Here is a 12,978-nt window from a genome sequence, read left to right as displayed (position 1 = left end):
CTGAGGTGGAAGATGAGGCGTTCTTCCTCCAGGTGTCGGGTAGTGAGGGAGTGGAGGTGGAGGAGGCCCAGGAACTGCATGCCCTCAACGGAGGGGGAGTTGAAAGGTTCAGCCACAGGGTGGTGGGGTTGATTGGTGCGGGTGTTCCAGAGATGTTCCCTAACGTGCTTCTATTTGGCTTACTTTGAGAAGCAGGTCAGGATTATAGTGCTTAGTAACAAAGTACTTGGCGATTAGTTCAGAGATTTCTTCAGTTACGCTCTATATTCTTCTAAGTGCAGTGTTTTGCTTTTTCAAAAAGATGTTTTTGTCCTTTAGTGAAAGAATATTGAAATGAGCCAATTCATTTTCCTCTGGTTATTTTTTTGCATTGTGTCTTTAACACAGCCTGCTTCAATACCTTGCTAACTTTATCTCAAGTTTAACATTCCAGTCTAGCAAACAGAGTCCAATTAAGTTCAAAAGTTGTTTTGTTGCTTGTCAGTTTTGATGTGATTGTAAATAACTTCACTGACAGCAATATTAATGTGACATTCAGATCACTTTTATACACTGTATTTAGAGACTAAGCATACAAAGGTAGTGATTTTACTTGTGTTTTTGTAGATAGTGATTTAGAAAGAATCTATGCAAGTCAGAATTGAATAAGTCATCGAGCTGGAAGTATTGGTCCTTCCAAAGGCAGTATGACAAAAATCAGAGTGATTAAAAACTTGATTTCAGTAGTGGAAAAGATGCCAACTGTAGCTGGAAACTGAGGCAAGAAAGATTTATTAAAGAGTTGCACTTAGCTTGCAAAATATTCCATACTGAGGGGATGACCCAGAGAACTGGATCTTTCCAGCAAGTTACAAACTGATTTCTAATCTTCTTGGAAGCATCATTCACAGAATAACTTGCAGCTTTCACTTTTAATTTAAGACCCTTTTAATTAGGTCTTTTCCTATTTTAAATTTGCAGTTGATTTGTCACAGTAAAGATTATAAAGTATAGTATTATGATTCATGTGCTTGGAAAGTTGACTGCAGCCCCAATAAACTTGTGCAAAATATTCTATATCAGAATTGAAACTGGAAATAACTGTACTGTAACTGCCATCAATTGATCATTCAGATCTTTAATAAAGAATAACTACTGTTGTCCCTCCTCTGGTTTTTCATAATCTTTAGATTTTCATAATACTTACATTAACCTTTAGAAAGTCTATTGTTTCTTGTAACCCTGTGAGGTTTGTGTAGAGGCAGGGAAGCAGGAGAAGAAATGCTTAGCATCTGCTTAGTATTCGCTTCGATGAAGCGGAGCCCAGTAACTCAGTGTGGGAGTATTGGCTGTGAATCTGTCTATGGTGCCTTACAGTCAATGAGCAAGTCTGCCAGTCATAAATACACAAATTTTATTTTGAAGTTTTAACACCACCTAGTGGTTAAAAGCTAAGTATGTTGCTAATGTTATTCCAACCTTTGTATTGGTGTTGGACAAAAGGGAATTTCTCAATGTCATTTGTTCATATCTGATCCAGTCCACTTGCAGATTATGTATTTTTCAGTTTGAAAATGGTGTTCATTTGTGCTTTTGCCATTTAGAAGTTGTATTTTGTTTGCATATTTTGCAAAATTGTGGTGTTGCAATTAAGGTTCATAATAGTTGGCTGTCTCATGACAAGAAATGAGCTGGATGCTATAATGTTGTGGATTGTCATTAGTGGCAATGCAAATGTAGCCCAAACTCTGCAGTGTACTTGCCTAAAGGACAGGGATAAGGGGGTAGGTGCAAACAAAGTGTTTTACAAAATAATGCAATGAACTACATGGCCTGTAATTGTGCATCGTGCTACAGACTAAAGAGTTGTTTGGCTTTATTTTATCATTCAAATGTACCTACCTGATTTGTTCTAGAATTAAGGGATGTTGGCTCTGGACTGGAGGCATGTGGAGACAGCTCTTCAGAAAGCTACAGTTCTCCCTCCAGCCCAAGACATGATGGAAAAGAGAGTTGTGAAAGTGAAGATGAAAAAGACAAAGGTGAGTTATTTTGAATTACTAAAATCCTTCTAAATAGTTTTTAAGAACATTATAAGAGACCATTTGACAGCACATGGATACTGGACTAGCTTCACTGCAGGTGCCTGTATTTTATCTTGAAGCATTCAATGAAGTTAGTAATGATGTGTCAAATGATTAGATCTCAAGTGGGTATTTGATAAGTATTCAGAAAAGGTATCAAAAAAAGATTTTAGAACCAGTTTTAAATATTCATGCTCCTGAAGATGAAATCCCAATTTAGAAAACAATTCTAAATGAAATATGGAAGGACTTTTGTATGGGAACTGTAAATTTTGCTGTGTAATGTGTAACAAACTACTAGAAAGTAATCACTGATTTTTAATTCTTTAATCATGTATTCCAGTATAAATTTGGAGTCTCAGCTTATTGAGAGCACTTTAAATGTAGCTCAAATGTGGACCAAAAATGTTTTAACATTAGAGGAAGTTAGTTTTGTTAGTAGTGGCTACGAAATCATTAATTTTTGTCAAAAATCAATCTCGTGTTCTCATGCTGTTTTGGAACCAAATCTACCTCATCGCCTGATCTGTTCTACTTGTGACTCCAATGTACTGTAGTGTGATTTGGCTCTTAACCCTCTAACAAGCCACTGTTCAAGGGCAATAGAGACAGGCAATAAATGCCTAATCTTGTCAGCAATACTGACATCCTCAAAATAAAATTTTTACAAAAATCTTGATTCCTGTAGCTTTCAGCTAAGTTTGACAATGTGTGTTCCTACCCCACTTTCCTTGCTAATAAAACATACACTCTTTAGTATCAGGTCCTTTACTGGTACTTGCATTTTCATACTAATATGTTCATTTAGTAATTTGGTAATCTAAAGATCAAGTCACATGAACAGTTAAGTCTGTATCAATGTGTGCTCCTCCAGAACCCCCTCTTCTGGCTTGCTTGCCATATTTTATTTTGCTCCAGTGACAGCTGTTCCTTCACCCTTAACTCATTTGCTTTTGGGAAACTTCCAGCCCAAAACTTATTTTTTTACTACCTTTTCTGTAATTGCTTTTAACTTCAGGACACTTTGATAGTCTATCAACTTGACCCTTCAGTCTCTATGCAAGAGTTGTTACTAAACCAAGTCGATATGTCATGAATTGAATGCACTCATTTTGTTAACTTTGTGTGGTTATATATAGCTCAGAAATGACCTATTCAACCCAACCAGTCCATGCTCCACTTGGTTGTCTCTCCTTTTGAAAAGAAAGGGATGTGTCAATTTTAGTTTGTATGCATTTGAATTTTGGGTATTTCTTCCTTGCCTTCCAGTTTTTATAGTCTTATTGATAATATGGCCACCAGATTGCAGGCAGTATTTTAACTGTGATTCACCTAAAGGTTCAATAAATTTGGCAAAACTTCTCTCCATTTTCAATTTTGTTCTTCTAGAATTGGAGCCTGGAGCTTGCTTTTACTTATGACCTTGCTAACCCATATTGCAACTTCTAGTAATCAAGCTGGTGTTCACCTGTTAGCAGCAAAGTCTGTAGTTCCACATGTTATGCTAGTTAGTCTTTCAATTACTGATTAGATTTCAAGTGAACTCTAATTTACAGTGCAATATTCTGAATGTACAGAAATGCTTTGTGGAAATTAGTTTGGAAGTGAAGTCAATGTCGCACAAAAATGTGATAGCAAGTTTGTGTATTCAAACAGGAATGAGATGTATCTCCAGTTGAGCAGGTTTTGGGGTTGGCTATGAAGTTTGGTCAGAATTTAAGAAAGGAAACTCTGCCAAGGGATCTGGGCATGTAGGACCTGCTTCAGTTTGATACCCGTTTTGAAAAATGTTATTGCTCACAAACTTCTTTTGCACGTTGTTAGCCTGCATTATATGCCCATAGTCTGAAATGAAGCCACTACCTTCTCAAGTGCATGTGTAATCGTTGCACCAGGCTGACACTTGGGGTACGATTAATGTAGTATCATTTAGATGAATGTTTTAATTACCTTCTCAATGTCTTGCTGTTGTATCAAATATTCCAATCTCTGTCTAGTTGATAGTATACTAGTGATTTTGTATTTTCCTATAAGAATTTTTGGAGAGGTTTTTGAGCATGTGCAGTTCCACACAATTTGGAACTTGGCTTTAGGTGTCATTCTTTAATGCAGGTATTAGAAGTGCTTCTCGCAGTCAAATGTTCTCTTCCAAGCATTACTCATTTTATGATAAAATATTTAAAATGATGATCCACAAAGCACTAGTTTTGTCGGGCAGTAATTTGAACAAATTTTCAAGCCTGAATTTTAAGTTGTGTAATGAGTATCAAAAGTAGATGGATCAGGGTAAATAAGTGTTGGGGTACAGGTCAGCTGTGATCTTCTGATGGATAGCATGCACATGAAAGTCTAAGTGGCTTGCTTTTGTATTCCTTGAGCATAATCCTGCTAGATCACTTCTTGAAAATTAGTTGTTTGTTCAAGGCAAACGTGAACTTTGCCGCGGTCTTTTTTTTAAACAGTTTATACTTTGGTTATTGCAGTAATACCACAATTTTCCTCCTCAGTGATTCACTGAGCATTAATTAATATCTAGCATGTTTGTGTATAAATTTATAATTGCTGTTTTGTTTTGAAAGTAACATGTTACATGCTTCTTTTTTTCGATTAGATTCTGATAGCACTTCAGAGGATTCTGGGAAAGATAAGCACCAGGAGAGGCCCCCCTGTAATCTGGCTCGTGGAAGTACTTCGCGGCCAACTGCTCAGGTTGCTCCAGTGCAGAGCGAGAATTGTACTCCTCCAGGGAACCCGCCTATCCCTTTTCTTCCTCGCATTCCTTTAATGCCTCCTATGCCCTATGTGATGCAAAATGGTGGAAAGAAGCCAGACTGTATTGCTCCTGTAGACAAAACTGTTGGGATGATTGTGACTGTCCCTCCTGCTGCCACCTCTCTTCGGGAATCTTCACATGTAGCACCACTTGGTGCTGCTGAAGCTGGGAAGCGAGTGGACATGATCCCCTCCCACCTTTCAGTAGCGACACCTTTCCTTCTGCAGACTGCTAACCCTGCCCTGCATCCCATGACGCACAGACATAAAATGACAGCGTCACAAATGAACTTTGAGAACTGCCATGTTCCGGGACCCCAGACACCAGCAGGCACGGTGAATATTGGATCAGCCAACACCGCTTTCATCCCAGTTCACAGCCACTCTCCATCTGGGAAACTATCAACACCCTCTGTTTTGGATCCCACGACTAAACCTTCACAGAACATCGTAGGACTGAATGCTTTGTTGCCTCAAGCTGATGGAAATCTAGGCACCGTACCAGAATCTGCCAGTTTAAAGGTGATGCTTCCTGCAGCTGGCCTGCTACCACCACCTGGCTCATACAATCTAAGTGGAACTCCAAACAGTGTTTTGCCTTTGCAGGGTTCAGCAACCCCTCCATCTCCTGTCGGTCAAATCCAGTCTACTGGATCCTCTGTCCCCACCCACACCCCAGGCCCTGTGCCAAGCCTCAATACAGCATTAACTCACAGCACAGCTCAGAGTGACAGCACCTCTTATATCAACACAATAGGAAATACTAGTACTAATGGGACCATTCAACCAAACCAGCAGCTTGGCTGTGGAGCTTGTAGTTCCTGCGGATGCCGAGGTAGCTGTGGGACCAATAGTAACCCTCATCTAAACTACTACTACCCTAGCACAATACCTAGCCATCTTATCAGAGTTCCTTTTATCCCTTTCAGTGGGGTAACCTCTCTTTGTAATGGTAGCTACCTCAACCAAGCACATCAAAACAATGGAACCCAGATGCCCTTTTATCAGAACCCTTATACTAGTGGATTAATGCATGATCCTATGGCAAATCAGACTAACTACGGGATGCAACAAATGCCTGGATTTTTCAGAGGATTTCCATTGATGTATCAAGTGGCCAACATGGTCACCAGTGTAAATGGTATGGGACCTAAAAAAAATGGAAATGCATCCTGTTATAATTGTGGTGTAGGTGGACACTATGCACAGGATTGTAAACAGCCATCTATGGAGGCCAGTCAGCCAGGTAAGCAGAATGTGTTCAAGATAATTCAAACAGGAATCTGCTTCAAATATTTTAGTTTGATTTGCTCCCAGAATCTTGAAATGACAGTTTCAAACTCAGTAGCGGTTCAGCTATGCCATGGCCTCGCTTCTGTTTGCAAAGCCATTTTGAGATTTGCTGCCCTGTTAAGTATAATCATGTGATTTCTGATTTAACCATTGAACTCCATTAAATACATTTGAGTGGATCTGATAATCTAATCCGCAGGTTACTGAGTGACCAGTGAAATTATTGCATTGTTAAATAATAATATTCTGAGGAAAAGCTTAAATTTGTAGTTGACAGAATTTGTCTTGTATCCTGTAATTGTGAATATACAGCTTGTACTTCAGTGCACTGATTTGAAAAGGGAAGGTAAGATATCTTTGATCTTGTTCCTATTTGTCTTGTTCAATACTACATTGAACGCCCAGGCTGGAGGTGCATCTGAAACCTCCGTGTGGTATTTTCAACATTAGCTTTTAAAGCTTTCAAAATTACTTACTTTTTCCTCTTCTCTATACTGATGGCATTGCTGGAATTTGTCATATTGTGTCTTGGGCTAGAATAGAGATTTGTAAACTAATTTGATCAAATTTATTATTAACTCAAAGACAGTCATGTGCACTTGTTCAGAGATGGTTGGAGCTAATTGTGTCCCTTTGTACTGAGAATGGGACAGACTGAAAGAACATTGAAGATGATAGAGCAGTAAGTAGCAAAATTACTCCCCAGACTAATGAAGCGCAACTCTGATTATCTTACTGACACTGTAAAGTCTAGCAGCAACCGAGAATGCTACTTTCAGTTCTGATCAACATACTGGAGAGACACCAAGTGATGGTGGGAGAGAACAGCATTGATTCCGGAGGCCTTGATTTACATGTGAGAGCATTCACTTTTTTTAAAAAAAACTCTAAGCAAGTTCCCAGTAGTTTTGTCAGTAAGATGTGTTCCATGTGGCTTTTCACTATTTGTTGCCAGGCACCACTGCAGGAGTCCAGTTAGAATTGTACCTTCTTTATTTGTAGCATGAAAAGCTGTGGGTGAAAACTTCCTTATTTTGGTACAAGGATACTGGTGCCTGTGCTTGTAAGTAATGCAGAAATGACCATCTGAGTTGTGTTGGAGGCACAAACTATAGATCCATTAAAATACAATGGGAGGGAAGTAATGAGTCTTCCTCATCTCCACTGTCTTTATGAAGTGATACTTTCAAATTTCAAGTGACAAGTGTAGCAGCATGCACACTTATTGCAAAAACACATACCCGCTCGAGTTTAATTCAAACATAAAATATTTTTTTTCTGTGGGCTCAACATTCAGACATTCCCTTACAGTTTAGGGATGAAGGAACTAGTGATTGTACAGAACCGTTTCTGTTTGGGATTGCTAGGCACATGAATGGCTGTACAAAAGTTAAATTTTAACTCCTTTAGAGTTCAAGGCATAATAATGAGAAAACAAATGGAAATGAATTATCTTTCTAAAAGTATTCAGATCAGCTTATAAATGAAACTTTAATCTACCAACTGACTAGCTTATCACTGCTCAGCAGCCCTGTCCTGTAGGTAACTTACTCTTTGGACCACAGAAGTTAAGTCCTTGCCTGTCTTGGACTTCACCTCTTATAAATTGTGTTCTAAAGTTCACAGAGCCAATGCTTTCTGATTACTGTCATGTTTGCTTTATGTACTCTGTCTTTGTCTTTGTAATGAATTGCAACTCTGCTCCCTGTTTTACTTGAAGCAAAGCTGTGTGTAATTGAAAACATCTGTGTGCTACTAACTGGATCACAATGACAAGCAGAAGCAGCTCTTTTTTTTGTTTCTAAATGCCATCACTCCTCATCACTGCTCAAGAATACGTTTTTAAAATAGTAGAATGAAAGTAGTGTTGAACTTGCAGCTGCTTCTGGTGATTCATCCTTCTTTCTAAATATGCTTCTAGATTTCTTTTAGATTTCAGTAGTATAAGATTTTTATTTAAGTCCTCTTGCAGTCTTTCCTGTGAAAGTTAACAGTGATTGCACAATGGAGACTTGGATCAGTTGTAGTCATACAGCGTGAAACAGACCCTTTGGTCCAACTAGTGTGTGCCAACCACTTTCCAAAACCAAACTAGTCCCACTTACCTGCATTTAGCCCATACCCCTCCAAACCTTTCCAATTCTTGAACTTATCTAAATGTCTTTCAAAAGTTGTAAATCTACCTGTATGCACCACTTCCTATGGCACGTGAGCAACTGCTATTAAAAAAAATGCCCCTCCTGTCTTAAATATTTCAGAAATACAATTTTTAAAAATTCCTGTAGGTGGGATTAAAATTATCACAAGACTCTTCTGTACTTTGACCAGGCCAAAGTGATTTCAAAAAGGATTTTTTTTTCTCAGCATGAAAGAATCCTATTTAACCCTTGTGTTTTCAACTTCCAAACGGTGACATCTTCTTTCAAAACAATCCTTTGGCAGGATCTGCACTGCATTTGGCCAAAGTAGTCTTTTGTAGTCTTCTACCTTATTGCAATATAATGTGTAAACTACACCAAAACATAATTGACAATGAACATTTTCTCCATGGAGTAAACATGTCTTTTGCAGTGATCTTGTAATGTTTTGAAATACTGCAGTGGGCGTTTTTAATAAAATTAATTTTCTTCTCACTTTCAGGTGCCTTCAAATTAAAGTTTGCGCCATCTCATGATTTGGATTCAGCTGACTAAGCTAGAAGGGTTATATCAACTTAGAAATGAGCCTGAATATATAGATGTGACCCGAACAACACACTTGATGCTCTGTTAGTCCAGCACAAATGGTTTCTCCATTAGATTGGAATTAGCACATGGTCACTGAAGCCTGGGTTGTCTTGAACTTGTGGCATTTTTTCAGTGTATGGACATATCCTGACCTATTTTGGCTGTGGTGTTCATGAAGCAAACAGAGCAGTCGACCTAGAAATATATAATATTGACCTCTCGATTTGCACTGATGAATGTATTATACCAAGAGGCACGTGCAATGTTCGCTGTTATATTTTATGGCAGTGTTTGAGAACTGACTTGTCCGACAAAGACACTGGGCTGGAATGAGCAGACTGCTGCCGGTTAAAATGCCAGGTCACATCTTGCATCATGGTACATCTCCTGTCTGCGTCAAATTGTCTTCAAATTACAAATCTCTCCCTTTTTCTGTTTTGTGTTTTTTAGTTTCAGTTGATGTAGAGATCACTCTGCTTTCAAAAGGTAGATGCATGAATTTAGATACTTCTGTTTTGGAATAGTGAGTAAGAGTAAAAATAGATTGATATGGGTAACATTTTTTATTGTTTTTTGAAGAAAAGCTTTTGAGTGCCTGTATTAATCCAGATAAAAATAACAGGAGCACAATTTTCAGAATACTGCCTGTTTTGTTTTTTAGGCTTTAAAAAAAAAGCATTTTTTGAATAGCTGATTATCTTCATTACTTTACTTTTTGATATTTATGATGACTCTTTAAATTTGACAGAAGTGTGAATGTGTTTTTAAATTTCTTTAGATCAAACCATTGAATATCCACAACCATTTTGTGAATCCCATCTTTATACTGTACCATAAATGTGCATCGGGTGTTACTTGATTTTCTTTTTTTAAAAAAAGGCTCTAAGCTGAGATTGTTAATGGGGAGATGGTGTTTACTTGGGTTTTAGAATGTAAAACAAATTTTATTTTACTCCTAGCTCTACATAAAGGTTACACTGCTCCATGATGAAAAACAAAAACCACTGTTAGATATTTATTATAGAGTGGTGTGATCTCTGCAGATTTGACGTGGTAGTGATTTCACCATTTCACTTGCATTTACCACTACTATAATGTGAAGATGGATGCTTGATATTTGTAAATGGTATTAATCATGTCAGCTTGTCAGTAATTATTGCTGCTTTTTTAGGAAGAGAGGTAAAAGCCAGTATGCACTATTCTGCTTCCAGGTTTATTTAAGTGCACTGAGGTGATTTGCAAGATGATGGCAGTTTTGAGGGTTGCTGCATCTTCCAGCAACAGGTTGAATTAGTGCTGTCCAAGCTTGACAGTTGACATTCCTTAACATTAATGGGAATATATGGAGTTGTGATATTGGCATGCAGCAGTCTGCTTTTTGTAAATGTATAGAGTCTTATCTTTTTTTTGAGTGGATTGATGTATGTTGACTTGAAAAATGAGTGAGTGTCATAGGAGTTGAATGTGCTTTTTCTCTGTAGGCTCTTAAGGAGCCTTTGTCTCGTCTTTAAGGCCCATGTCAATGAAAAGCTGTCAGAGTATTTTTTTAAGGGAAAGAAACATTGCAGTTGACTTAATCTGTCCATACGTTAGTCAAGCTGCTTTGACCCAAACTACTTGCATGTAAGAAATAACCAGTTGACATTTGAGCCTTTAATGCCACTTATGTGAATCAGTTAATAATTGTTTCTAGATCTCTAGAGGATGACGTGTGGCATTTATTTTCCTTAAATGTATTTTACTAACTTTGGATGACCAATTGAAAACAAAACCATTATCTTGCTGCAACTGTGCTGTTGAATTCGATAATAGATTTAAAAAAAAGGTAAGCCACGTGAACTTGTAAGACGATATGTTGTAAATAACTTGGCTATATTGAAACTAATTTTATGGTTTAAAAACTGTACTGTATATAGGAGGTATGCTGCTACCTTCAGTTCATTCATATGTTTACTGTATTCTTTGATATTCAAAATGTTATGTACTGGAAAGGTCACTTATATTTCTAGAACAAATTTTTGGATTTTATGCAACTTTTTTCCCTGAATTAACAGCAATAAAAATTATACAAATCTTTTATTACAGTTTCCTCTCATTTTAAACACTGTTCTTACGTTCACAGATCCAAGAACCAGATTTGTTTTGCTGTTATCATTTACAGTAATTCATTAAGAAAGTATTGGTCTACATGAGAGGAATAGTGTTTGAATCCCAACCTTTGTAGCTATACTTTGCCCAAATGGTAGCTTTGCTAATTGGAATGTGGTTATCAGTCAGCAGCAGAAATGGCTTCAGGGGCTAGGCCCATCTTTCGCATTCATGTACAGTTGCTGTGATAGAACCATGACAAGACTATGGTCTTTTTTAAAAAAAGTAAAACCTGTTTGCATTCTTTTCCATAACATCAATATTTTGATCACAATGCTTGTTTTCATGGTGAGATCATACTGATGTCTTTTAACTTTTGTCACTTTCATGGTCCCCGTACCCCTCAATTAGTAACAAGAATTGTTTAGGGAATACTATCTGCTTCACTTTTGAGGCCCATTGTTTGTGTTTGCTACTTAACTACACCACTAACTACTGAGCCTGGGGTGATAAGCAATTAATTTAGTAACCACCCTGTTTTTCAAATTTGCATCTTACTGGTGTGCTAAGATCTACCAGAAAGTGAAGAGTTTCCCTTTGTGAATGGTGATGCTATCTTGACTAATCTGGCCCTTGAGACTGAAATCTGAGACCTATAAAATCCTAGCAGGAAGGATAGTCCTGGTAACAGTAGAGTTCAGTACCAGGGGTTACAGTCTAAGGATACAGAATGAACCATTTAGGACTGAGATGCAAAATGTCTTCACGAGAGTGTGGTAAGCCTATGAAATTTGGTACCATAGAAAGCAGTCAAGGCCAAAACATTGTGTAATTTCAAACCATGAAAAAAGTTGGGTGTAGTATTTAACACGAAAGGGATCAAAGGATGTAGGGAGAAAGTTGGGAGTAGGGTATATTAGCAAGATTCAGCAACTTGTCAAAATTAAAAACTGCTAAAGTTAGATGGCAAATGATTTGGCTCTGCTAAGTAGTCAGATAACTAATAATTTAGTGTCTTCAAAATCACTTTGTCTTGTAAGCTATGTGACTGCTGGTTAACACGTCATTTTTATTTTTGACCAAACTGATCTTAATCCCGTATGCAGATGTTTGCTGTTATGTCCAATCCATGACCTAATACAATCTGGCACATTGATAAGTGGGAAAACATTTGTTTAATGCAGGAATCCATTTTCCCAGTTGGATTTTCATGTTGAATAGCTTTGCATGGTGCACTTTATAAAAGTTGTAAAGGCTTGATTCATTTTATTGGCAGACATTGTCAATATGTTCAGCTGCCAGATAATGTGGCCAATGCATTTTTCTTCAACTGTGATTTACTGTTTTATGCCTACAAAATGTGCCAATTAGGTACAAACTGTTTATTTGCTGCCACGTATGTGACCACTGACGGTCACAATTGACAAACAGCTGGCTTCCCTGTTCTTCCATAATAAGTCAAAGTTCACAGTTTGAACGTAGAGCTGGTATGAACATGCATGTGGCTACTGAACAGACTTAGAAATAATTCACAGTGCCAAGTATTCCATGATTGATCCCTGGACAATGAGGCTGTTAGGATATTTGTATAAGCTGGACCTGTGCGAGGTTTGTTTTCCCATGGTGTGGCTTAACAGATCAGAGGTTATGCAATCACAAAGAGGGATAGTTATATGGTAGTAGCGAGCAGTGAATATCTTTGGCAGAATTGTAAAAGTGGAATTATAGCTGCCTTGTCTCCTGCCTTAGTCTTTGTTTTAAGAAGTGAAACAAATCAATCATTCTTTTTCTGTCCCATCCCACGTCAAAAAGTTAAGACTAAAGGAAAAGCTAACTGAATTGTTGCAATTCTAAGAATAAAGGTTTTACTGATTACATAAAATATACTTGTATTGAATATGTAGCACTGTGCGGAGTTTGCACATTGTGTCTGCGTGGGTTTCCTCCCACAATCTAAAGATGTGTAGGTAGGTGAATTAGCTGTGCTAAATTGCCCAGTGTTCAGGGATATGTAGGTTAAATGCATTATTCAAGGG

The 12,978-nt window shown here is 37.7% G+C and overlaps 1 protein-coding gene across 1 annotated transcript in view; it reads left to right on the top strand.

The window, feature by feature from the left end:
* The window catches only part of LOC132832362 (zinc finger CCHC domain-containing protein 2-like), a 62,968-nt gene extending 52,068 nt beyond the window's left edge, over positions 1-10,900 (top strand). The window contains exons 12-14 of the mRNA XM_060850313.1: positions 1,896-2,021; positions 4,675-6,081; positions 8,769-10,900. Of these exons, the coding sequence (XP_060706296.1) occupies positions 1,896-2,021; positions 4,675-6,081; positions 8,769-8,821 (1,586 nt within the window). The 3' untranslated portion in view covers positions 8,822-10,900. The remainder of the gene's footprint in view (positions 1-1,895; positions 2,022-4,674; positions 6,082-8,768) is intronic.
* The last annotated feature ends 2,078 nt before the right edge of the window (positions 10,901-12,978 follow it).

The sequence above is a fragment of the Hemiscyllium ocellatum genome, chromosome 34, assembly GCF_020745735.1.
Source record: "Hemiscyllium ocellatum isolate sHemOce1 chromosome 34, sHemOce1.pat.X.cur, whole genome shotgun sequence".
Taxonomy (NCBI): Eukaryota; Metazoa; Chordata; class Chondrichthyes; order Orectolobiformes; family Hemiscylliidae; genus Hemiscyllium; species Hemiscyllium ocellatum.
This window is presented reverse-complemented; position numbering and strand designations above follow the sequence as displayed.